Below are 26,241 nucleotides of genomic sequence, written 5' to 3' on the forward strand. Positions count from 1 at the left end.
GAATGATGAAATAAATTTGGGTACAATCATACAATTGGACACTGGCCAGCCATTAAAAATTTGATATGCATGAATGGATGGGCAAAAAGATTTACAGAAATGAAAAAGAGGTATTTCCAAGATATATTAAATAAATTCAGAAGATAGATTGTATGATCAAATTTATATAAATTTAAATATTTAAAAATCAAAACACTAGGAAGAGATGATTATTTCTGTGAATAGCATTTTATATTCTTGTCTGCTGATTAAAATATGTTGCCATGTACCAATACTGTTTTTGCAATATAATCGTTTTTTGAGGTAGAGTCTCTCTCTGTCACCCAGGCTGGAATGCAATGGTGTGATCATAGCTCACTGCAGCCTTAACCTCCTGGGTTCAAGCCATCCTCCACCTTAGCCTCCTGAGTAGCTGATTCTACAGGCATGCACCACCATGCCTAGCTAATTTTTTCAAATTTTTTTGTAGAGATGAGGTACTATGTTTCCCAGGCTGGTCTCGAACTCCTGGGCTCAACTGATCCTCCTGCCTCAGCCTCTCAAATTGCTAGGATTACAGGTGTTAGCCACTGCACCTGGCCTATAACTTATTTTTTTACTAACTTAATAATTTAAACAGATCTCTTCCCATTCTGTGCCCACCCCCCTTCTCTCTACCAATAAATATATTGTGCCTTCTACTTCTGGATCCTGTAATTTATTATTGTGCATTATAAGATCTGTATAATAAATGTTATCCTTCTATTACATTATTTTTTATTGACTTATTTCTATCCTACCTTATTTTGAAACGTAAGGTGGCTGCTTTCTTCTATAATGAAGGAATTGTGACAGGTTCACCAGAAATTGAGGTGAAAGGGACCTACAGACCAAACTCTAATACTATGGCACACATTCTAATTCCAGAGGCAACATGTGTGTCCTCTTGTGCAGTGAAACATGGCTTCCTTTAGATCTAGTTACGGAGGTTTCCACTGGTTCTACCAGGCCTTCTCTTCCTCTTTGTGTATTAGCTAACTGTGACCACTAGGTGGAAGCAGAAACCAACTCATTGGGAGACTATTCCCAAGAGACTGAAATCTGGTTATTTCTTCAAAGTGTCAGCCTCTGTTCCCAGGACAGGAGCCCATCCCCATAGGTGAACCTTCAGAGAGAGCATCGCTTCCTGGGGAGGTGGGCAGCTTGGGTGAGCTGTGCACTTCTGTGGGCTCTGAACAGGGACAGGGCCCTGAGTTCTCAGTGCATGAAGGAGTTTGTCCACCTCCTGGTCAGAGATCTGGGGCTTGGGCAAAAAAAAAAAAAAAAAAAAAAAGCCATCACCAGGGAAAGGGTAAGGAGTCCAGCCTCTACCATGCCGCAGAACTAGCCCGGCCTGTCTCCTTCCTCTGACCCCCAAAGTCTCTTCCTTTGAGATCTCTGGGTGTGGGTCAGAGAGGAGAGAAGAGGGGGTACCTCCTGGGAAACAAGGGAAGTAATTTCCCCGCTGCAGTCTCGCAAGAGAGAGACGCACCCTGCACCCTCCCCAGTTACCCCATCTCCTAGCCCCGTGCCCTCTCCTTCTGTGCGCACTGACCAGGCCAGGCGGGTGCCCGGCACTCACCAGCCTGTGTGGACTTCCTCCGCGCCTTCTTGATGTCCTCCTCTGTCTTGTTGCTCAGCTTGATCTCCAGCTGCTGGGTCTTCATCTCCAGGTCTCTCTGCCGCTCTGTGAGGGCTTTCCGGGCCTGGGGTCCAAGGACATGGAGAAGCTGCTCGTAAAGCTCGGAGCCAGTGGGCCTCCTGGGCCACGCAGCCCAGCTTCCCTTTGGAGTCCTTGTGCCCCTTGTTTGTGTGGATGATGCCACAGTGGTCCAGAGAGGCCCAGCAGCCAGAGTGGCGCCACCCAGCTAGGTAGAGGCTACAACCCAGCTCTTTTCATCCTTGCCTCTTCCAGTGACATCTGGACTCAGCCTACATCAATCTCTCAAATCACGTTTTTTTTCCCTGATGGAGCCTGTACACAGACTGGGGACCTAGGCAGTCCTAAAATCACACCCCCTCTGCTTGGAAGGGACCACAAAGGCCACCTGTGTCACCTCCCTACAGCACTTAATAGGATGTAGCACCAGCCCTCCCGTTCCGGAGCTGGACACGCCTCGACCCTCTCGTTCCCCTCACTATACTGGCTTTCCTCCAGGCCACCACTGGCATCTCTGTGGTCCTTGGGTGGCGGCAGCTGGCTGGGCCCAGGGTGTCCCAGCAGTTTGAGCCCCCTTCTCCTCTCTAAGGCACTGGGGACTGGGAATCAGTCCCTGGGGCACACTCTCTTCCCTCTAAGGCTGAACATCAATTCCCTTGAGGTCAGACCACCCAGGACTCTGCCTCATCCCTGAGCAGGAAGGGGGTGACTGAGTCATGAGGACTCTGCCAGGTGAGGCTTAAACACAGGGCCCCACGTGAACCAGCAGCAGCACTGCCAGGCTCGGGGTTTAAGTGCTCACCTACAGTGACCCGACCGCCCACTGTAGCTGCAGCCTCTCCTCGCACCCCTGGCCCTCTGGGTGGTCATTCGAGCACCACAGGGAGGCAGCTCCTATCTGCCCTTGGATGGGTGGGGTGCTCAGGCGTGGGCACGAGGCTTGGACATCCCCCTATTCCCCTACCTGGGGACAAAGACTCAGACTTGGCGTATGGAGCCACCGCTGGCTTCCCAGTCCCGCTTCTTCCAGACAGCCCCCGACGCGCCTGCCCCGGCCCAGCATCCTGGGCCTCTCACCTTCTCCACCGAGGCATAGCGGCTGGTGAGCTGCTTGCGAAGGTCGGCAATGTGGTGGTCACACTTCTTCATGTCTTTCTTGAAGTTCTCACGGAAGTTCATCAGGGGCTTCTCCACCTCGCTGTGAAGCTGTGGGGAGAGTAGAGAAGCACAGTCAGGACCCAGGATGTCAGCTGCAAGCCAGTGCAGGGAGGAGGGATGGGAGGGGCACCCCCACTTCCCCAGGCAGGTGAGGATGAGTCTGGGGCAGCAACCTGGTAGGAAGGTGGGAGACATCCCCTGACATGTGGCTGCCTATCAGTTCTCAGCTTACGCAGGTCACCTTAGCTCAGGAGGCCCCAGCACAAATGTCTACAGGATAAGTGGGTAGCAACTAGAGCCTTCTGATTTCCCCATCTTTTAACTCCTTTTTTCTGAGCTTCTGCAGCTTTTAATTTTTATTTTTAGAATTTTTTACTGCCTATATTTATGGTTTATAGTATGTTGTTTTGAAATATGTGTACATTGTGGAATGGCTAAATCAAGTTAATAATCAATGGGCTGGGCACGGTGGCTCATGCCTATAATCCCAGCACTTTGGGAGGCCGAGGCAGGTAGATCACTTGAGGTCAGGAGTTCGAGACCAGCCTGGTCAACATGGTGAAACCCCATCTCTACTAAATATACAAAAGAAAAAAAAAATAGCTGGGTGTGGTGGCATGTGCCTGTAATCCCAGCTACTCAGGAGGCTGAGGCAGGAGAATCACTTGAACCTGGGAGGTTGCAGTGAGCCAAGATTGTGCCACTGCACTTCAGAATGGGTGACAGAGTGAGACTCAGTCTCAAAAAAAAAAAAAATTATAATAATCAATGACCTCACACACTTATTTTATCCCATAGCTTCTTGCACGGCTTTGTTCTTGTGTCTCTCTCCCTTATTTTCCAAACTGAGAGCTTTCTGGGGACAGAAGCCACATCAGCGTCTGTGTCTCCAAGCACTTAGCACAGTGACTGGGGTAAGCGGCTTCAGTAAAGAACAGTCAAATGAATGCCATTCAATTAGACGGTCTCAGGTCGATTTATCAAACATCTACTCCATGGCAGGTGCTGAGAATACAAAGGTGAGCCAGACAGGGTCCAAACCTCGAGGAACTGATGGTGGGAACTGCTGGAGGCCTGCTGGAAACTCACAAGGGCAACTGTCCCGCACTGCGCTCATGGAGACATTCTCAGCTTGCTGGGCTGCCTGGAGCACAGGCGCACTTTCCATCCCCACCAGAGGGAACCGCCCTGTATCCCAGGGGCCAGAGAAAAGGATTTATGCTATCAGAAGAGCTGGGTGGCATCAGGGTCTTAAGTTTTTCTTCTCTTTTATTCCTTCCCTCTTTCCCATCCCACCCCCCTTTAAAAGAACTTTTCCTTAAAATTTGTTGTTTTTGTGAGCATAATATTTTATTTTTTATTTTTTTTGAGACGGAGTCTCGCTCTGTCGCCCAGGCTGGAGTGCAGTGGCGCGATATCGGCTCACTGCAAGCTCTGCCTTCTGGGTTCACGCCATTCTCCTGTCTCAGCCTCCCCAATAGCTGGGACTACAGGTGCCCGCTACCACACCCGGCTAATTTTTTTTTTCTTTTCTGTATTTTTAGTAGAAATGGGGTTTCACCATGTTAGCCAGGATGGTCTCGATCTCCTGACCTCGTGATCCGCCCACCTCGGCCTCCCAAAGTGCTGGGATTACAGGCATGAGCCACCGCGCCCGGCCCATAACATTTGTAAGAACACAGATCAACGGGACCTGCTGTGGTCAAAGCCAGGTGGCACCCTAGCTCTGTGCACCCCTCCCACCCCACTGCGTGGAATCAGGCAACTCTCTTCAACTTATGCCCACCCCGCCACCACCAATCCGCCTCTGCCTGTCTCAGAAGTATCTCTAGGGAACACAGCTCAGCTTCCCTGGACAGACACCCAACGAGGGTTCTGTGACTTCTCTCCTCTCCCTCATTGCCAGGTTTTTGCTGTACAGTATCTTTTTCTCTGGATACAATCAGGACTTAGGTGTCCCTATTCCAAGCAACTGACTTACACAGGGGCTGGGAGCTCCAAGCGGGCAGGGGCCCCATCTGGGTTGAGCACTGCTGTGCCCAGTGTCTGACCTGGGCTGGTGCTGGGTGGGCGCCCCTTCTGTATTTGTAGAGAGAATGACAAACTCTTCAGAGCTCAATCCCCTGGGTGACAAGAAGACAGCTTTGTCGCTGGATGACCTTCAAAGACTAATAGAGAACTGGCCATCCAAACACCCCTCTCTCCTCCTTGTGTTAGTTGTAAATATGTCCTACTATTTTTTTTTGAGCCCCTGGAACCTTCCTTGTATAAGAAAACATCCCCATCTGGTGGCAGTTTGCAGGATGCTACAAAAATCTTGAGAGCTTCTGAGAATAAATAAACCCCTTTCCCATGTATATAGGTTTGGCATTTGCTGAGTAGCAGGAGCTGTACAACTCCGGGAATCTGGGAGAGTTAGCTCAGCCTGCTGACTCAGAAACTCTGGGGCCTCTTTCTAAGGATGTGGAAAGCAAGCGACTTTCAGGCTTTAATATACCCAGGAATGACCTGGAAGAGTTTTCAACATTAAGGTGTCCTGGACCCCAGGACGGTTTCGCAGCCCCAGGTTCTGGGGTCTGGGGAAAAGCCCACGAACCTGCCAATATACCAGGAAGCTTTCCCCAAATTCAAATGACATTCTGGAAACGTGACGCTGCTAACTATCACAAGTGATTTGATTCCACAGATGAGGATGCCCGGCATCTCTGTCTCTCTACAGACATCAAGTGTTTTTGTTTTTGTTTTGGAGACGGAGTCTCACTGTCTCCCAGGCTGGAGTGCAATGGCGCAATCTCGGCTCACTGCAAGCTCCACCTCCCAGGTTCAAGCCGTTCTCCTGCCTCAGCCTCCCGAGTAGCTGGGATTACAGGCACCCACTACCATACCCGGCTAATTTTTTTTGTATTTTTAGTAGAGACGGGGTTTCACCATGTTAGCGAGGGTGGTCTTGATCTTGTGACCTCGTGATCCGCCCGCCTCGGCCTCCCAAAGTGCTGGGATTACAGGCGTGAGCCACTGCGCCTGGCCGATATTAAGTACTTTTTCAAGACATAATTTTTTTTTCCTTTAAAATGGTTAGCCTGGTTATCTTTAGTACCTATTCTTAACTTTTAAGCGTCTCTGTTGAACCAGGAGTCAGAAGTCCTTCCCGGAAGTGTGTCCCCGCACACTCAGGCCGGCCTGTCATGGGCCCATCAGTTTTTCTTTCCAAAACTCTTACTCTCTTTGCTTCCTTTTCATCTCACACATCAGAAGAGAATAAGAGAAATTCCAAGTTGGTAGGAATTTCAGACACTGTCTAGTCTGATGTTTTTCAGACGGTGTGTGGCCGAGAGTTGTGAAATCGATTTAATGGGCCAGGAACAGCTTTTTGGTGAGAACAGACCAGACTTGAACAGAAAATACCAGAGTACATTTTAAGTAGGAGGATAAATACTGTTTTATGAAACATTTGTTTCAGCTGCAGATGTGTGTGAATGTCTGTGTGCAGATACCGGAGTGGATACCTACAGAAGGGTTCTGAATGCTCATGTAAAATGCATCATTGTAAGTCACTGTCAGATAAGTGTAAAGAGACTGATCTGGTCTGAATTCTTCATTTCATATGTGAAGAAATGAAACCCCAGGGGAGCTAAGTGACTTGCTCAAGGTCACAGAGCTTGGTAGTGACAGTACTGAGATACAACTCATGTCTCCTCACTCCTGTCCCCTAAATCTTCTGAACGCGCAGCCTCTACCGCATGAGATTTTCTACCAGCAGAAGGAATTCTGCTCCTCTCCCTTCTTCAGCAGGAGCCAGGTATAACTTTCTTTGTATACGGCACTCTTGTTTCTTTAGCAATCTGTTGCTATGAGCAATGGCTTGAGCTAGTGGACCAGAAAAACCAGAAAAATTGCTGCAATGAAATTGCATTTCTTAAAGAGCTTTTACCCCTGACACAGAGCATTCGGAGCAGAATTTCAATAAGTCTTTTGGAGCAGACGTTAAAAAGGGTTTTCGGCATATGGAGCTATATTATTCATGGCAGTCAAATAAATCCTTGGAGCCACTTTCTCCTCAAGGAATCTCCATAAAACCACTAGGCTGCTGCGATGACTGCTTGAGGCCACCAACACTGACCGACAGGCTGGAAGCAGCCGAGAGCCTCTCGTCGCAAAGTCTGTTTTGCATGACGGGTCTTCATGAGCTTCCCCTCAGCTGAATGGTAAGGTCAACCCTGTGTCCTGAAGCCTAACTTAAAATGCTCTGAGCATGTGGTTGTCCGGGTCCAGTCTGCAGCAGCCCATTGGCAACCCCTGGAAAGGCAGAGGCTCAAGAAGAGGCTGTGTTTTCAATGCCATTGGTCTGCCAAAGAGCGGGAGTTGCTGGAAGAAAAGCTCTGGGGACCAAGTCTCCCATTTGCTCAGTCCTCTCCTTTGCTTCCTCTGTGACTGAACCCACCTGGCTGTGTGACCATGGGCTGTGATCTCACCCCACCTCTTCTCACTGTGAAATGGGGATGCTATCTCACATGGTGGTTGATGGCAATGAGTTATATCCTGCACACAGCCATCCACACCACTTATGTCACCACTACCACGTCGGAGAGGGTTTTGCCACCTGTTGGGTACTCTAAACAATCAAGAATCGGGGTCCTGCTGATGAGGAGTAAATGCCACCAAGATTCCCAGGGACCCAGCAGGTGACCTTTCCAAAGCTCGCAACTCTGGCTCCCAGCCCCACCCCATCACAATGGCAGCCCGCCCAGGCATCTTGCCAGTCAATGGAAGTTTCTACCACAGCAGAGAATGGAGCCGCTGGGGGCCCCGACAGGAGAAGGGAGGCCTTGGGGGGAAAGCTACTCATGATCTGCAGCTGAAAAATAACTTGCTGTTTTGGATGCAATGCAGGAAAAAGACCCATTCATGGAGTTCCCTTCTCTGCCAGGACTTGAGTAGCAATTTTCTAGTGAAGCGCTTGGTGTAATGAGGTTAGTTAGCGTGCTTTCACTAGCTGGGAATTCTCACTCACATCTGGGGGTCAACTCAATCTTGGGGCACACTAAGCCATGGGGAGCTGTAGCAGCTCTGTTCCCTCTTCCCACCCAGCTCTTTAGAAAGTCCTCTCACGTGTCTCAGTCATCTGAGTCATTCATTCTGCCTTCTGTGTGCCGAGTACCACCACGGGGTACATCGTATGGGATCCCAAAGCAGGGAATTGCAATTGCAGTGGGAACGGCATTAGGAGAGAGACAGGACCAGTGAGTGCTGAACGTGGAAGCCCCAGGAAGGAGCAACCATCTAGGAGGGATGCTACCTTCAAATGATCAAGGATGTGTTAAAGAAGGAGACTCAAAGTTTAGGCACTTTACCCTGCTGTGTCTGACCAGTGTTGGTGGGAGGGCAGAGGGAAGAGAGAGGAGGCCAGGGTCACTGGGATGATGCACTCTGAAAGGTCTGTTTTTTTTTTTTTTTGAGACAGAGTCTCACTCTGTTGCCAGGCTGGAGTGCAGTGGCGTGAACTCGGCTCACTGCAACTTCCACCTCCAGGGTTCAAGAGATTCTCCTGTCTCAGCCTCCTGAGTAGCTGGGACTACAGGCATGCACCACCAAGCCCAGCTAATTTTTGTATTTTTAGTAGAGACGGGGTTTCACCATGTTGGCCAGGATGGTCTCGATCTCGCGACCTCATGATCCACCCACCTCAGCCTCCCAAAGTGCTGGGATTATAGGCGTGAGCCACCATGCCTGGCCCCTCTTTCTTTAAAAGGCAAGCCTGTTAATGGGTAGCCCCATCAATCATGTACACTTTAGAGTGGATTATTTCACTGAGAGATTTAGTTTATTTTTCATCTAAAAATTAGCTGAGAGTTGGAGAGAAAACCTGGAGGTATGTGCCAGGGAGTGGGGAGGGGAGAGTCACTTGGAAACATAGAGAAATCTTGAGAGAAAGGAGACCTGAAAAGACTGGGGGTGGGGCGGAGATAGTCAGAGGGCTCTGTTCATTCATGACTCAATAAGAAAATATTTATTAAGCATCTACTACGTGCAAGGCACCATCCGGAGCCCTGAGGATAGGAACAGGACAGAAACACCCTGCCCTCGAGTCCTGGTGCTAGTATCTTCAGAACCAAATGGAAGAGGGACTCTTCATGGCTGGGCACGGTGGCTCACGCCTGTAATCCCAGCACTTTGGGAGGCGGAGGCGGGCGGATCACGAGGTCAGGAGTTCAAGACCAGCCTGGCCAACATGGTGAAACCCCATCTCTACTAAAAATACAAAAAATTAGCCAGGCGTGGTGGCATGCGCCTGTAATCCCAGCGACTCGGGAGGTTGAGGCAGGAGAATCGCTTGAACCCAGGAGGTGGAGGTTTCAGTGAGCTGAGATTGCACCACAGCACTCCAGCCTGGGTGACAGAGTGAGACTCTGTCTCAAAAAAAAAAAAAAAAAAAATGAATGAAAGAAAGAAAGAAAGAAGGAAGGAAGGAAGGAAGGGAAAGAAAGAAAGAAAAGAGAGAAAGAAAGAAAGAAAGAAAGAAAGAAAAAGAAAGAAAGAAAGAAAGAAAGAAAGAAAGAATCCTTTACTTGTTCCAAAATTTTGCAACAACCACAAATTTAAAAAAAAATTCTCCCTTTGGCATAACCGAATATCTCCTGACACTAGGAAGAGACAGGACATGCTACTCCATCCTTTTGAAAGCCAGGCAAAAAGAAAGCAGGGCTTCATCACTCAGGGGCTGCCCTGAGAAACTGAGGGGTGTGCTAAGGCCTGCTCCCAAGAGCTGAATGTTAAATTTTCAGAAATTCTGTTTGCTGGTTGTTAAACACAGCCATTATCAAAAAGGAAATGATATAATTAAATAAATTATATTAAAAACAAAGGTAATAGGCCAGGTATAGTGGCTCATGTCTGTGATCCCAGCATTTTGGGAGGTAGAGGCAGGAAGACTGCTTGAAGCCAGGAGGTCGAGATCAGCCTGGGGAAAATAGCGAGATCCCATCTGTATAAAGAAATAAAAAATCGGTGAAACCCCGTCTCTACTAAAAAATACATAAAATTAGCCGGGCGTGGTGGCGGGCGCCTGTAGTCCCAGCTACTCAGAGAGGCTGAGGCAGGAGAATGGCGTGAACCCGGAAGGCGGAACTTGCAGTGAGCCGAGATTGCGCTACTGCACTCCAGCCTGGGCGACAGAGCGACACTCCGTCTCAAAAAAGAAAAAAAGAAAAAAAAAAAAAAGAAATAAAAAATTACCCAGGTGTGGTTGCATACACCTGTTGTCTCAGCTACTTGGGAGGCTGAGGTGGGAGGATCGTTTGAGCCCAGGAGGCTGAGGCTGCAGTGAGCTATGATCATGTCACTGCACTCCAGCCTGGGCAACAGAGTGAGACCTTGTCTTTTTAAAAATAACAAAAAATAAAAAACAAAGGCAATATACCCAGCACTTACCACCTCCTAACTACACTTTACTATTTTCCATGCTCTTGGTGGATATTGATGTTCATTTGTGCTACTGTGTCTGCATAAAAGCACCACCTCATGGTGAGCCACTGGGCATCTCTTCCCAACTCCGTATTCCGTGACTTCATGTTGATAGCTTGAAGTTTACACCAGGGAAAATGGCAAACAGGGCAAACTGGAGAGACAGTTGTTAACTATTTTTCAGTACCCCAGTGTGTAAGACCAACTGAGAGCGGCTGCAGGGAAGGGTTACCTTGGCAGAGAACTTGAGATGAACTTCTGCTTCGTCCGCCAGGCTCTTCTTCACCTGAGCCCACGCCTCTCCCAAGGAGCTGCAACACAAACACCACGAGACTCAGGTCAGAAGCCAAAACCCTTCCTGAGGTAGGACGGTGGGGCTCCACCCCAGGTGTCAGGGAGGTATATGACAGCTGAGAATGTGGACGCGGATGAGGCAGAGGCCGGGCAGAAACCAGACATGAGCATCACGTTTCAACTCACAGAGTCAGATGAGCCACCAAGGTCCAAGTGAGCTCACCTTACCCCTGGAGCTAAGGGAACAGATTGTGGCACACAGCCGAGAGGTGGGCGGGCGTGGGGGGATTCCTAGAAATCCAGAGGCTCGCAAGGACCCAGGAAGGTGCAGGAAGCAGGTGTGGGGACATTCCAAAGCCTCAGCTGCACTGAGGGCCTTGACCCCTGGGCTGTCACTGTCCCCAGAGCTTTCATATCACCCCTCCTTGGTTTGCTGATGAGGGGTGCAAGCATCTGCTAATAAATCAAGGAAGGAAAACAGGTTCTATTCCAGGGAGAAGCTCTTTTCATTTGTTTATTAGTTTGTTCCTTGAGACAGAGTCTTGCTCTGTCGCCTAGGCTGGAGTGCAATGGCGCAATCTTGGCTCACTGCAACCTCTGCCTCCTGGGTTCAAGCGATTCTCCTGCCTCAGCCTCCCGAGTAGCTGGGATTACAGGCATGCGCCACCACATCCAGCTAACTTTTATATTTTTAGTAGAGACCGGGTTTTGCCATGTTGGCCAGGCTGGTCTCGAACTCCTGACCAACTGAGAGCGGCTGCAGGGAGGGGTTACCCTGGCCTCCCAAAGTGCTGGGATTATAGGCATGAGCCACCATGCCCAGTCGCAGAAGCTCTTTTCAAACAGAAGGTACCACACAGCGCTGCTTATGGGAAAAACCCAGCTGCTTGACTTCCAGGAGGGGCGAAGATGGACTGTGTGGGTCTAGGGACCTAGATGCAGCCACAGGGCAGAGAAGGCTCCCACTGCCATCCTAGGAAGCACGGTCTCCTCTAGCACTGCTTCTCTAGCTGTGAGCCCTGATGCTGCTGCCTACAGCTTACTAGAGAAGGGCCAAGTCCTCTTAGCAGCATCACTTCTCCACTCCAAGGAGAGGCTTCAGGTAGAAGGATCTCCTGAAGTCCCTAAGACTTGCCAATGCAGGCCCCAGGCTACATTCTCTATGATTTGGAGCTCTTTAACCGCATGACCCTTCCAAATGATACCTCTGCTTTCTTGCTCCCAGCCTCTTCAACACAGCCAGTAAATCCAGGCTGAATGTTCCGTTGACTTAATATCATCGAAAAGCCACTTCCCCCAGAGAATTCATTAAAGTCGAGTGGCAAAAGCTGATTAAAAGACAGCATGTGGTGAGGCTTCTGGGTCTGCAGCAGAGCAGCCAGCAGTGAAGAATTGCCCAACAGCGCACAGCAGATCCCTCTGATGGCTGGCCAGGCCTGTGTGGTGGTGGCGCTGGCTCAGGCCGAGGTGGGTGTTTATGGGAAATGACTGCCTGATTTTATCTAGGAGTCTAGCAGCAAAGAAAGGTCCCCTCAGTGATTCTGGCAGGGGAAGCCACCAGAGAGGCAATGGAGTATGAAACGGGGCAATCCAAGCTGTTGACAATTGTCTCTGCCTGAAGGGCCTGAGATCCAGGAAGCTGTGCTGGGGCACTCCACACCCTCTGGGTGGCTTGGGTGCCCCACCTGATTCAACAGGTGGGTACGAGGTCCGGGGTGGTAGGAGTAGTCCTGGCAGTTACACAGATCAGCAGAACAGAACACAGTCACACAACTAGGGTCGATTGACTGCAGCAAAGAGGTTAAGGTGCTTCCATTGGGGAAACAGATGATCTTTTTAACAAACGGTGCAGAGACAACCGTACATCCACAGGAGGAAAAGGAATCTTGGCCCTACCTCACGCCATACACACAAATTATCTCAAGATGCCTCCTAGCTCTAGGGTGAAAGCCAACACTATTCGAAGCATACCGAGGTTGTCCTTGGAGGAGTGGGAACTGGATTAAAGGGAGGTGAGAGAGGTTTGCCCCTGCAGCTGAGCCAAACACAGCAGCCTGTGGGAGGTATGAACAAGAGTCACAGAGCCAAACAGGCCCCAGGCAGTGCCTAGACTTTGTATGAGCACGTGCATCTTTCCACAGAGCTGTCGGTCTACTGTCAGCAGAGCACATGGCGGGTAAACGGCCCAGGGACAGCCGTAGTGGCCTGAGAATGTCATCTCTGGGCAACTGGGAGGAAAGGAAGAACCACGGTTTTCCACCCAACACAACGTCCTCAGCTCTACCTCCAGGCCAGGCACTGCTAAGTGGGAGGACATCTCTCCAGACATTCAGATGGGCCCCTCTGAGCCAGTGCATCCTTGGTGAAGGCCTCCCTGCTCTCCAATATTCCAGGCTCTTTGGAGTCACATCACCATTTATTAAAAAGCTACTTACAAATTCTCTCATTTGAAAAGAGATTTTTCATCTGATAAACGGTTAATGAAAAACAAAACAAAACCTGAGATGCATCTCTGTTCCAACATACAGTTTGAGGTACGCCAAATCAAAATGCATGTTGTTCTCATGACTGCCAACTAGGAAAACCAAAATCCCATTTCCTTTCCACGCAGGAGAGAAAAACTAAAGGCAGAATAAACAACCGAATTCTGTTTATTGACCAATGTGCACATGCCCTGTGAAATCTAATTTGGACACAGAAGTTGAATTGCAAAAGCCTCTCCAGCCTCCCTGAGCAGCATCTTCCTCGACGGCTCCAAATTTCTAGACTCCTGCTTTGCTTTGAAAGTCTTCAAGGAGATGGGGTTAAATGTCCAAAGCTGTGTGTAAATGTAAATCAGTGTCTTTGCACGTTGTATGTAGGGGGCTCATGTGTTCATGTTCCAGTGCCTGCTGCAGGAGTGTGTGCACGGGGCTGCTGTGTGTGCATGCAGGGTGAGAAGTAATGTGTACACCTACGGGGCAGTGGCCCTGATGCATGTATGTGAGCTTGTGTTGTGTTTGTCTCTCTGTTTGTCCGGGCATGTGTGTACAGTATGGTAGTGTGGGCCTGACTCACGGAGCTGGACTGCTCGGGTGAGGAGCATATGCTGTGCGTGTTGGCCAGGACACAGTGTCCTTGGCAGCAGCCCAGGCCGGAGAGATGGAAGCCGGAAGACTCTGGAGCGGCACAGTGGTTGCAGGGCACGGGGATACTTAGGAAAGCCCCTTGCCAGGCAGCAAGAGCTGCTCCTCTATGTGCTCCCTTCCTGCCCCTATCTCGGGCCCCGTGCACAGAGCAGAAGGAGGCCAGGAATGAACTAACCTCATTTACATCTGTGGAAGGGATGCTGGTCTTGCTGGGCCGCCCTGTGGTCTGTGGCTGGCGGGGAGGGTGAGAACCATTCAAAGGAGGCTGCCTGGCTGCACAGCCAACCCATGTGGAGGGCTTAATCAAAGCCACATTTGGGTTGGCAAAATCTCAGTCCCCTGAAGGATTTCAAGCCATGAAGGCAGATTTGGACTGGCTTAACATCATGGCTCACTGACAACCACAACCATCCCACAACAGAACGTCTCCCTTCCTCGGGGGTTCACTCCCCCTTGGAGGAGGAATTCAAATAGACCAGCACCAGAGGGAGGTCGGAACGGAGAGGACTTCTGGGGACCTTTTCAACTCTAACCTCCTGAGAGGCTTTGCGTTTTTTACTGAGGTCAAATTCATATAACATAAAATTAACTGTTTAAAAGTGATTGATCCAGGTGCATTTAGGACAAGACCAAATCAAATGCCTGTTTTGTGAGTGCAACTACCACCTCTACCTAGTTCCAAAACATTTTCGTCATGCTAGTACGGACTAAAGGTTTATGTCCTGACAAAATTCTTAGGTTAAAACCCTAACCCACAGTGTGGCTGCATTTGGCAATGGGGCCTTTAAGGAATTAATTAAGGTTAAATGAGGTGATAAGGGTGCAGCCCTGATCTGATAGGATTAGTGTCCTTATAAAAATAGACATCGGCCGGGCGCAGTGGCTCATGCCTGCAATTCCAGCACTTTGGGAGGCCGAGGCGGGTGGATTGCTTGAGGTCAGGGGTTCTAGACCAGCCTGACCAACATGGTGAAACCTCGTTTCTACTAAAAATACAAAAAATTAGCCAGGTATGGTGGCACATGCCTGTAGTCCCAGCTACTTGGGAGGTGGAGGTTGCAGTGAGCTGAGATCAGGTCACTCCAGCCTGGACGACAGAGCGAGACTCTGTCTCAAAAAAAAAAAAATAGACATCACAGAGCTCTCTCTCTCTCTCTCTCTACACCAAGGAAAGGCTGCAGGAACACACAATGAGAAGGCAGCCACCTGCAACCCAATGAGAGAGTCCTTACCAGGCTCTTGGACTTCCCAGCCTCCAGAGCCACGAGAAAATAAATGTCTGTAGTTTCAGCCACCCAGTCTGGGACATCTTGTTGTGGCAGCCCAAGCAGATGAATACACACCCCAAAAGGAAACCCGGTACCCTTTAAGCAGTCACAACCCATTCCCTTCCTCCCCCAGCCCCTGGCAAATGACAACCCACTTTCTGTTTCCATGGGCTTGCCTGTTCTGGGCATTTTACATAAATGGAATCATACACTATGAGACCTTTTGTGCCTGGCTTCTGTAACTTAGCAGAATGTTTTCGAGGCTCATCCACACAGTAGCATGTATTAGTGTTCCATTCCTTTTCATGGCTGAATAATATTCCACCGTCTATCCATGGATATCCATTGCGCATACACCACCATTTGTTTATCCAGTCATCCCTGGGTGGAATGTGGGTTGTTTCCACCTTTTGGCTATTATGAATATTGCTGCTCTGTACATGTGTACACATGTATTAGTTTGAGTGCCTGTACTCAATTCTTTTGGGTATAAACCTAGGAATGGAATTGCTGAGTCATATGGTAATTCTATGTTTAGCTTTTTGAGGAACAATCAGATTGTTTTCCACAGCGGCTGTACCATACTCCATTTCCCCCAGGGGTGCATAAGGGCTGAGACTTTTTTACCCACTAGGAGTCCTTCTGTGGCTGGAAGGGTTGGGTTAAGCTTCTCCCAGCCCAGGTCCCACTCAAAGAGGTCTGGACAGTCACAGCATTAATGGGAAGGGAGCCTATGCCTCAAGCCCACAGGAGAGAGCTCCAGACAAAGCGGCCAGGTACAAATACCCTGTCATACCCAGCTTCCTCCCAGCCCGCCCCTAGAGAAAGGGGAGCTGGAGTGGGCATCTAGAGGCTGCTGCCCAGCTACCAGAGGTCAGACCGGAGGGGATTCTGACATACTCCAACATCTGGAATGTGGCCCTTGGTCACTAAAGACAATGTGGAAGGCATTTTTTTTTTTTTTTTTTTTTTTTTTTTTTTTTTTGAGACGGAGTCTTGCTCTGTCGCCCAGGCTGGAGTGCAGAGGCATGATCTCAGCTCACTGCAAGCTCTGCCTCCCAGGTTCACGCCATTCTCCTGCCTCAGCCTCCCAAGTAGCTGGGACTACAGGCACTCGTCACCACGCCCGGCTAATTCTTGTATTTTTAGTAGAGATGGGGTTTCACTATGTGGGCCAGGCTGGTCTCAAACTCCTGACCTTGTGATCCACCTGCCTCGGCCTCCCAAAGTGCTGGGATAATGGGTGTGAGCCACCCACCCGGCTGGAAGTGCCCTTTTGAGTGTGGACGCCCACACCTTGAGTCATGGGTGCCCAGCTTGGGCCACAGGCATACACCCAAGTCATGAGCACCTACCTGAGCCATGAGTGCCCACCTTGAGCCAGGCCTATGGAGCGTTCCCCATCCAAACTGGGGCAATGCCAGTCATCAGTGATGAGTGGCTGATCCCCCTTCCTCAGTGACCCCCCCCATCCTCCCCACTCCCACCTCTCTCCTACCCACTCACCCTTCCTCCTGTGAAGCCAAGGAGTTCTGAGAGAGCTTAGCTAAGTTCTTCGCATAGTCTTCTTCAATCTTTATCCTGCAAAGAGAGAAAACCCAACACACATCAGCTCTCCAGTTCCAGATTGTGGGTCTGCCCTGCTGCCCTGCACACCTCAGCCGTGGAAAGGAACCCAGTAGACCATAAGCTCTGAGACCATATGACTCTTGTCTGTCCACCTGACATGCAGTAGATGCTTAATAAATACTTGTTGGATAAATGAAGGAACAAAACCGTCTGGACCTCCATCTCCTCATCTGCAAAGTGGGATGTTCTCTCCTGTCTCCTAGAGCTGTGAAGACGAGAGCTGTCGTTTACATAGTTCCTAGCACAGAAAGGGAAACATAAGACCCCTGAATGAATAAGTGAATGAAGGAAGGAATGAATGCTTGCAACCTGTGATGGACTACCAGCAATCCCCAGTGCTGTCCCCTCTCCCTTCCAGCCCCAGAACTCCCAGGTGGCCTGGGGCCCTCAGCAGCAGAACAGAAGATCTCCCTACAGTCTCAGACCCCTAATGCCTCTGATTGTCAAGCCTGCTGGGTACAAGTATTTCCATGGAAACCTGGCAGCGCCCAGGGCTGCAGGTAGATTCTATTTCCCTGGAGAGGAAAGTTGCCTTGGATGTAGCTTCCGGCAGGCAGGCCTTTGACACATTTGCAAGGCAACTCCCCAGGGAGTGTCCTGTATTATCTGGCAAGTCCATGTTAAGCATGTTGTCAGAGGTATTGTTCGCCACCTAAGTGGTCCTCTGGGCCACAGTGGGAGACAGAGGAGCTATGCTTATGCCAACCAGAGCTGGCCAGAGCCCAGGCTTCAGAGAGCCCCTGGTCCACCACACAGTGAACAGAAAAGCTCCAGAGATGCTGGGACCGCAGCGTTTGCTTCCCAGCCGCTCAAGCAGCTGGCACCCAAAGGGTGTGATGATGGAGAGAGGGCGGCTGACAAAGTCTGGCGGCAGCATTCCGAGTAATAATAATTGCAAGACTTGGCATCAGGAGACTCACAATCTTGTTCCTTCTTGCACTGCTTTCCCCTCACCTCCACCTTCAACTGGTCTCTAGGTCCTCCTGAGTCTCATTCCAACAGATCTGCCTCTGTCACTTCCTCTCCATCCCCTACCTTCACCTCCAGACTGTGGTCAAGAGAGATCTCTAGGAAGCAGATCTAACCACGCCACGCTCCTGGCTCCTCAATGCCGACCGCACGCACCAGACACACGAGGTGCATACGCTGTCTGCCTCCTGTGTCTCACCTCCAGGACCAAAGCGTGCGTCACCTCCACCTCTGCCCCACTTCCCTAAACCAAGATCCCAGCAAACCAGCCAGCACCTGTCCTCGAGCCAGGCGAGCTCCCAATTCGGAGCCTCAGCTCTCACCTCTCCTGGTACTAAAGGGCCTTCCCTGCGAGATCCCAAGGTGGATGGTGTATGTGTTTTCTCTAGGAAGCCCAGAATGTCCTGAAATGGCAGTTTCCAATTATTTGCTAACAAGACGTTGTTACGGAAATATAAACCGTAAGTGTGTTCTAGCTTTGGCTTTTACAGCCCTTTTCCTATTTGCCTGTTTTATACCATTGTTTTCTCAAACCCGAGCTGTGCAACCTCTCCGTTTCCCACCAGTTTAATGGGTCATAAAATAAGGATTTGATTACACAAATTGAAAATAGGCCCTCTGTTCTATGCCCATACCACCCTGAACACATCCGATCTCATATGAAAATAGGCCCTCTAAGGGAAAGGGGTGCTTCAAAACGCCGAAGCATTATTACTTGATTATTGCTGTTATAATTAAAAAGGAAATATTTTTGGTCGGGCGCAGTGGCTCACGCCTGTAATCCCAGCACTTTGGGAGGCTGAGGTAGGCGGATTACCTGAGGTCAGAAGTTCGAGACCAGCCTGGCTAACATGGTGAAACCCCGTCTCTACTAAAAATACAAAAACATTAGCTGGGCATGGTGGTGCACGCCTGTAATCCCAGCTACTCCAGAGGCTGAGACAGAAGAATCGCTTGAACCCCAGAGATGGAGGTTGCAGTGAGCCAAGACTGCGCAACTACACTCCAGCCTGGATGACAGAGTCTTTTAGACTCTGTCAAAAAGAAAAAAAAAATATTTTTAAAAGATATTGCAATTTGCTATAAATGTTTCCAACTCCAGAAGGAAAGTTGTGTGTTTGTGTGTGTGTGTGCACGTGTGATAGGTGGGTATGTGCAGGTGTGTGGGCACGTGAGTGTGTGCTGAACAGAGCCTCAGAACTTGGAGACAGAGAGAGAGGAGGAAGGAGATAGAGAAGGAACTTCTCTTTCTCTTTGTAGATTTCTCCATTTCCATTGGGCTAAATTTACTGTTTCCTCATTTGTGTTCCCAAGCTCTTTAGACAAAACACTGTTATAATCCCTGAGACAGGGATGGGGTAGGAGGAGGGCTCAACATCTCCTGCCCTGGGACGCAGGTTTTGGCGAACGATGAATTGAACTGTAACATTCCCCCCACTGGTTATAGTAAAGAGCAGTGCAGTGCTTCAAATGATGGCCAGGCACGTAAGTAAAGGAGTGAAGGGGTCTGTGGGGGAAGACAGTATGGAGTGGTGGAGACTGTGGCAAAATGGGAACACACACCCCCTCTACAACAGTAGCTGCTACTCAGCTCCAGCCAATTGTCGCGTGAGGGATGTGGAGGCAATCCTGCCAACGCTTCTGCTCTTTCCAGGTGTGCTAAATATCCAGATTTCAATATGAAATCTACCCTTTTTTTAAGTGTTGGTTCAAATATTTAAAAACAGTATATCGGCCAAAGCTACACATCTGCTGACCAGATCCGTCCCAAGGGCCGTGAGTTTGCCACCTGGCGCTAACCAGCCCAATGCTGAGTGTGCAGTACTGAGTCCTGTGCTGTCGTCGCCCCCTGGCCACGGGGCCCCAGGGAACACTGGTGCCAGGCCCCAGGGCTGGGAGGAGCCCAGGCTTCACCTTTCCCGGATGAATTCTGACATTTCCTTCTGCATTTGTTTGCCCTTCAGCTGTTTCTGGAGCAGTAGTTCAAACCCGGCCACAGTGCCGTTGCCTTGGGGGTCCTTCTTATCAGCCTACAAAGGAAGCAGAAGCACAAGAGTTTAGGGCACGTCTGAGTCTGGCGCCAGGGAGAATGGCGTAGAGGGAGGACAGCTCCTAGATGTGCCTGGCAACCCCAGTCCAGCACAAGACGCGGGAGCAGTGGTCTCTGCTGCCCTAACTCGGATCTCTCTCCTGGTGCCCCCACTCCCAACAGCGCTTTCTGATGCTCAGGTTCTTACAGTTGCTGTATCCCCACATCCAAGCCTCTTAACTCTCCCAACCTGGGAACCGCGAGGAAGAAGGGCAAGTGTCCAAGAGCGCCGGCTGTGATGCCTAACGGCCTATGACTTCCAACCAGGTGGCTGCAGAGCCTGGCTTGGCCCTCGACGAATCTTGGCATCCTGACTCCAAGCTGGACTATGTGTGAGCTCAGGAGCAGGTACCCCCAGCCTTAAGCCATCCTGTCTTCTACCAACTTCTTACACTGGTAGGGCAGTGACACCCTCTAACCACACATTCATAAAAGATCACAGGAGGGAAAAGTAAATCATAGGGAGAAAGTGGATTGAAGGGAGGCCGGAGGAGAGAACAGGACAGGCTGTCCTGAAATACTGGCTGGGTGACCTTGGCCAAGTTCTTCACTCACTCCAGGCGTAAACTTTTTCATCTGCAAAACTGAGGAAATAACAGCCCCACCTTCATGTGGTCATTTCAGGGTAAATGACATATGTATATAGCTGAGCACATTGCGGAGCACATATTATGTACCCAATAAATGGTATCTCTTATTAGTTACTTTTAAATAAAAGTCCAAACTTGGGGAGGATGGGCAAGTCAATGAAATAAATACTTAGCAGCCAATTAATTTTGCAAACAAATATTCTTAAAATTTCAAAATTAAATGATTTATTTTGTTTTATCTGCATTTCTTCAAGCATACCGAATGCCCCTTCCCTGCCATTCCCCTGCCTGAGATTCACCCACACATCTGCCTGCACGGCCGTGGCTGCTGGAGCACCAGCTCCCAGGGCCATCCCAGGCATGTCTAAAAGTGTCCTCCTTACGGCTTTTCCCTATCAGGAACCCAGGGTCAAACACTTTGATACTTAATGGAAGGTGTTCAGAACAGGTCTTTGATATCCCAGGGAGAGAGATGCATTGGTGAGAACAGTGTCCCAGCATCTGGTAGGACCCAGGTTCTTGTCTCTGCTCAGCCAGACAGGCTGAGGTGTCCAATCCTAGGCAGTATCTCCCCAGATCACCCCCTTGAAATAGGAACGGGTTGCATCTCTCAGATCCCATCCAGATCAGACATTTCAGGAGAGGGGAAAGAAAAGGGGTTGCTGATGCTTGCAGGGAACCCCATTTACCATCATCAAGTAGATGAAGGATTTTATGGACACCTTCCCAGTTCCCCCGGTGTGGGACGCCTCCCCCTCGGGTGCCATAACTCAAAGTCCTCCGGCCACGCTGCTAACATCCCTGACGACAGGGAGATCACCATCCTACAGGGTCACAGTCGGGCTGTTCTTGCAGTTTAAAAGCAATGTCCACTGAAGATCGCTGCGCTTCACCCTACGAATACTACATCTTGATGAAAAAGCAGAAGGAAAATTACCCAGATACTGAGCTCAAATCTGCCTCCCTTCTAGGATGGATAGGCTGAGCTATCCATGCACTCTCGGGAAAACCAGCCAGAAGAAACAGGCTTTAATGACTGTGTCAGGAGAGAGAAATTTCTATTAGTGGAAAAGGCCTTGATGGTCAGGGGGATAAGTGGATTGCAGATTAAGTATCAGAGTCCCCAGAGAGCTTGAGTTAAGATAAGAACTCACAAGTGTCGCCCTCCGGATGCTGCTGGAGGCGGGCGGCATCAGACATTCCTGCCAGCTTTCCAAGGCTTGAGACCCCACACGCTGACCTCCAGCAACCAGGATACCCACTTCCAGGGCTCAAACCACTCTCCCCTTGAACCCTCCATTTACTGCACGCCTCTTGAGAGATGATGTTTCCAAACCCAGGTACATCTCTCCCTCTCTGCTGCCACCACCATCTTTCCTGGTCTCTTCCACTCACCCGTCAACTTCCCACCCCTGCCTGCACAATGCCTATGAATCAGATCACATCATATTGCTGCTTAAGACCTTCTAACATCCTCCTTCCACAAGCAGAATAAAACTCACTTACTGGGGCCTAGAAAGTCTTGCACACTCTGATGCTTGTTTATCCTGCCTCTGAGCTCACCTGCCCAGGTCTGTCTGATGCCAAAGATAAGCCCCTTTATACTGTTTCCTCAGCCAATGCACAGAGCTCTACCCTGGATGCAGCACAGCTGGAGCTACAGAAATTGTGCCTTGGTGAGAGGTGGAGGCAACAGGGATCTCTGTATATCTTCTAAGGTACAAGTGATTTTGTAGAAAGGGAAAAGCACTTTTATCTAGTATTCGGTTAGCAAATCTAAAAAAGTGTAGATAATCCGGCTGGGCACGATGGCTCACACCTGTAATCCCAGCACTTTGGGAGGCCAAGGCGGGTGGATCACCTGAGGTCAGGAGCTTGAGACCAGCCTGGCCAACATGATGAAATCCTGTCTCTACTAAAAAAAAAAAAAAAATACAAAAAATTAGCTGGATGTGGTGGCACACACCTGTAGTCCCAGCTACTTGGGAGGCTGAGACAGTCGTTTGAACCTGGGAGGTGGAAGCTGGAGTGAGCCAAGATCACACCACTGCACTCCAGCCTGGGTGAGACAGAGCGAGACTCTGTCTCAAAAAATCCATTCTGCACAGTGGTGAAAACAATTTTTTACTTATTTATGGTTCCTTGGAGTCTTTGGACACTTGTTTTTTTGAAGTGTACAATTTAGTGGTTTTTAATGTATTCACTGGGTTGTATGACCATCTCCACTATCTGATTCCAGAAAGGGGTGATCTAATTTTGAAAGTCACTATGACTTTAACATGCAAATGGCCCAGGACCATTCCCAGAATATTCTGAGGTACAGGACTCTGCATTTCTAAAAATTTATTTATTTGAATCGTGAAAAAAATACACCTAGCTCGCAACTGACCATTTGAGCCATTTTTAAGAATACAGTTCAGTGGCATGAAGTATATTCACATGGTTGTGTGACCATCACCACCATCCACCCACAAAACTTTCTTCAATCTTGCAAAACTAAAACTCTGTGTTCACTAAGCGATCTGCAAAAGTTTTAAAACTACAAGATTATCCAAGCTGGAGCTCTCTGAAGATCCTGTGCCCAACTGCCTCACAATTCTCATGAGGACAGTGAGGCCCAAGGAGGTGAAGCACTTGTCTAACGTCACTCACGTCAGTGACAAGCAGGTATGGAGCCCATGTTCATTTATTGATGCAGATTCTAGTCTCCTGCCTTCACTGAGCATCGGTGAAAACGGCCCCCCGCTTACCTACATTCTGGCTGAAGTGTCTGTAATGTGAACAGAAGCCCTGCTGAATCGCTGAAATTCATGGAATGAGCTGGACTCCAAGAGGGTCCTAAGTTCTTGTCTCAGATGCAAAATCTAACACCAGCCCTTCACACTCCAACGAGAAAGGCCCCTCCACTTTGAGATCCAGGTCCCCCCTACCCATCCTGGGTGTCCACTCCCGGTCACCAGGGTCACGCTGTGGGGGAAACTGAGGCGCTGCTTACCCAGAAGTAGTCGCAGTAGCTCCACTCGGTTGGTTTCAGCAGCTGCTGTTCCGGCATCGTGTCTGGGTGAGGGAACGTCACACAGTTTATCTGTAGGGCACAGAACAAGAAAGAATGACCCCGCTGGAGACTGGAATAGCGAGGAAGGCTTTGCTCCCAGGGGACATGGCACTAGAGCAGCCTCCCTATTGACAGAACACGCACAGGGATCTTCCCGTGCTCCAGGGGCCAGCATTTCACATGAGGTGCAACAGGTGCTCACCCCCACCCCAAAGGGGCTGTGAACCAGTATCACCTCTCTAGACGGCAGTTTACTAGGATCAAAATTGCAAACATCCAGCATCTTTGACCCAGCAATTGCATAACAGTCTATCCAACAGATACAGTTGCATAGGGGCAGTGACGTCCATATGTGCTTTTTCACGACAGCACTATTTATGGCAGTTCGAGGTTGGAAAACAACTCCAATGTCCATCAGTAGGGGAACGGTTAAACAAAGTATGAGATAGACATCTATGGAAATCAGAAAGGACACGGTGATAAAGTTCTTAAATTTAATTAGGAAAATGGCTGGGCACGGTGGCTCACGCCTGTAATCCCAGCACTTTGGGAGGCCGAGGCAGGCGGATCACCTGAGGTCGAGAGTTCAAGACCAGCCTGACCAACATGGAGAAACCCCGTCTCTACTAAAAATACAAAATTAGTTGGCTGTGGTGGCACATGCCTGTAATCCCAGCTAGTCGGGAGGCTGAGGGAGGAGAACAACTTGGACCCAGGAGGCAGAGGTTGCAGTGAGCTGAGATGGCACCACTGCTCTCCAGCCTTGCAGGGAGCTGAGATCATGCCATTGTATGAGCGAAACTCTATCTCAAAAAAAAAAAAAAAAAAATTTATAAGGAAAGGGGGCCCGAGAATAGGGTATGGGGAGGTGGTAAAAAAAAAAAAAAAAAAAGCAAGCAAAGAGTATTACAGTTCCTTTTTAAAAAGGAAGACAAGACCAGCCCCTCCTCTTCCTACTCCTCCTTCGCCCATTCAATGTGAAGACGTTGAGGATGAAGACCTTGAGGATGATCCACTTCCACATAAAGAACAGTAATTATATTTTTCTTCTTTATAATTGTCTTAACATTTTATTTTCTCTAGCTTACTTTACTGTAAGAATACAGTATATAATACACATAAACATGCAAAATATGTGTTCATGTCAGTAAGGCTTCCACTCAACAAGAGGCTATTAGTAGTTAAGTTCAGGGGCAGTCCAAAGTTATATGTCAATTTTGGACTATGGGTGGGGAGGGGGCACCCCTAGCCCCCATGTTGTTCAAGGGTCACCTGTACAATACACATTTGGTTATTTGCATATAGAATACTTCTGGAAACTGATAACATTGTTTGCTTCCAAGGAAAGGAACTGTGTGGGTGAGGGTCAGGGGTGAGAGATTACCTTGCAAATTTTATGTCATGATGTGTATCATACGAACAGATATAGCTTAAAATTATAATCTGGGGGGCTGGGCACGGCGGTTCATGCCTGTAGTCCCAGCACTTTGGGAGGCCGAGGTGGGTGGATCATGAGGTCAGGAGTTCGAGACCAGCCTGACCAACATGGTGAAACCCCTTCTCTACTAAAAATACAAAAATTAGCCAGGCGTGGTGGCATGTGCCTGTAATCCCAGCTACTCGGGAGGCTGAGGCAGGAGAATTGCTTCAACCCAGGAGGTGGAGGTTGCAGTGAGCTGAGACTGCGCCACTGCACTCCAGCCTCAGTGACAGAGTGAGACTCCATCTCAGAAAAAAAAAAAAAAGAAATCTGGGCTGCACACGTAAGGCTGGCCCTAGCTAAGGAGAGTGAAGGACAGAAATTTTCAGGTCGTCTCAGACTTTTCTGCCCGAGCACATCTGCAATGCTCCCTGGCTTTTCCCCACTGTGTGGAGGCAGCTTCAGGCCCCAGATTCCCACCTCTCCTAGGATGTGGGCTAATTTGCTTCCTCTGCGGGAGCAAGGCCTGAGCCTTACAAGTCTTTAACCCCTCCTTGCAGCCCAAGCACCTGCTGAAGTGGAAAATGTCACACATTAAAAAATGGTGCAGCCCTGAGGTTTTGGGCCCAGGACACAAACTCCAATGCTAGGCGGGGCGTGCAAGCCAGTGAGGTGCCCAAGCGTCACAGAAACTGCAGCTGGGATAGGAGGGTGGACAGCATCACAGAAACTGCAGCTGGGACAGGAGGGAAGATGGCGTTACAGAAACTGCAGCTGGGATAGGGGGGCGGACAGCCTCCGCTTTGGGCAGGGGTCAGAGGCTGCGGAGATGCGTCCAAGGAGCAGATCCTGCTCAGCTCTTGCCAACTGTCATCAAGCCCTTCTGAGGAGAGCAGTGCTGGCGGATTATGTGATGACTCCAGGGAAGCTGAAAATGGGGATTTTTAGGCAAAGTGTCTCCATTTTTAAGTGTTGGCAATTAATTCAAGGTTAAAAACAATAATGATAGAAACAATAACACCACGTAGGCCCAACAAACTCTTCTGCCAGCAAAGTCAGGCCCATGGACCTCCAGTTGTGACCTCTGGTTCAGGAAGCTCCTAGGCAGCTAGAAGTAAATCTAGCGCACACCCCTCCCGAGCTGCCAGGGCACAGACCTCAGTCGTAGTCTGGGGAGAAGTCCCCAACAAAAGAAGGAGCCTCCTCCTCCCGGATCCTTGCACGTGGTTAAGGCGAGGGCTGAGGTCCCCACCACCCTAGAGGGAAACGCGACTCAGCAAAAGGATCAGAGGCTGGAATGATGCGGAGGACCCTGGAGATGACAGGGCTGCACCAAATTCTGCCAAGGATAATCCCTTCTTCTCTTTCTCCTTCCCTTCCTTCCCTCCTCCCTTCTTCCCCTCCTCCCCACCCTCCTTCCCTCCTTCCCTCCCTCTTTCCCTCCCTCCCTCCTTCCTTCCTTCCTTTCTTTTTTAGACGGACTCTTGCTCTGTCACCAGGCT

The 26,241-nt window shown here is 49.6% G+C and overlaps 1 protein-coding gene across 7 annotated transcripts in view; it reads right to left on the bottom strand.

Annotated features, from left to right (window-relative positions):
• Nucleotides 1-26,241, bottom strand: part of GAS7 (growth arrest specific 7) — a 279,805-nt gene that overhangs the window by 8,295 nt on the left and 245,269 nt on the right. For all 7 annotated transcript variants that reach the window (XM_032139667.2, XM_032139670.2, XM_032139673.2 and 4 more), the window contains exons 6-11: nucleotides 23,260-23,349; nucleotides 19,500-19,615; nucleotides 16,494-16,568; nucleotides 10,530-10,608; nucleotides 2,756-2,884; nucleotides 1,601-1,724 (exon numbers count right to left, since the gene is read on the bottom strand). In XM_032139667.2, coding sequence (XP_031995558.1) covers nucleotides 1,601-1,724; nucleotides 2,756-2,884; nucleotides 10,530-10,608; nucleotides 16,494-16,568; nucleotides 19,500-19,615; nucleotides 23,260-23,349 — 613 coding nt within the window. The remainder of the gene's footprint in view (nucleotides 1-1,600; nucleotides 1,725-2,755; nucleotides 2,885-10,529; nucleotides 10,609-16,493; nucleotides 16,569-19,499; nucleotides 19,616-23,259; nucleotides 23,350-26,241) is intronic.

The sequence above is a fragment of the Hylobates moloch genome, unplaced genomic scaffold (assembly GCF_009828535.3).
Source record: "Hylobates moloch isolate HMO894 unplaced genomic scaffold, HMol_V3 SCAFFOLD_19, whole genome shotgun sequence".
NCBI lineage: Eukaryota > Metazoa > Chordata > Mammalia > Primates > Hylobatidae > Hylobates > Hylobates moloch.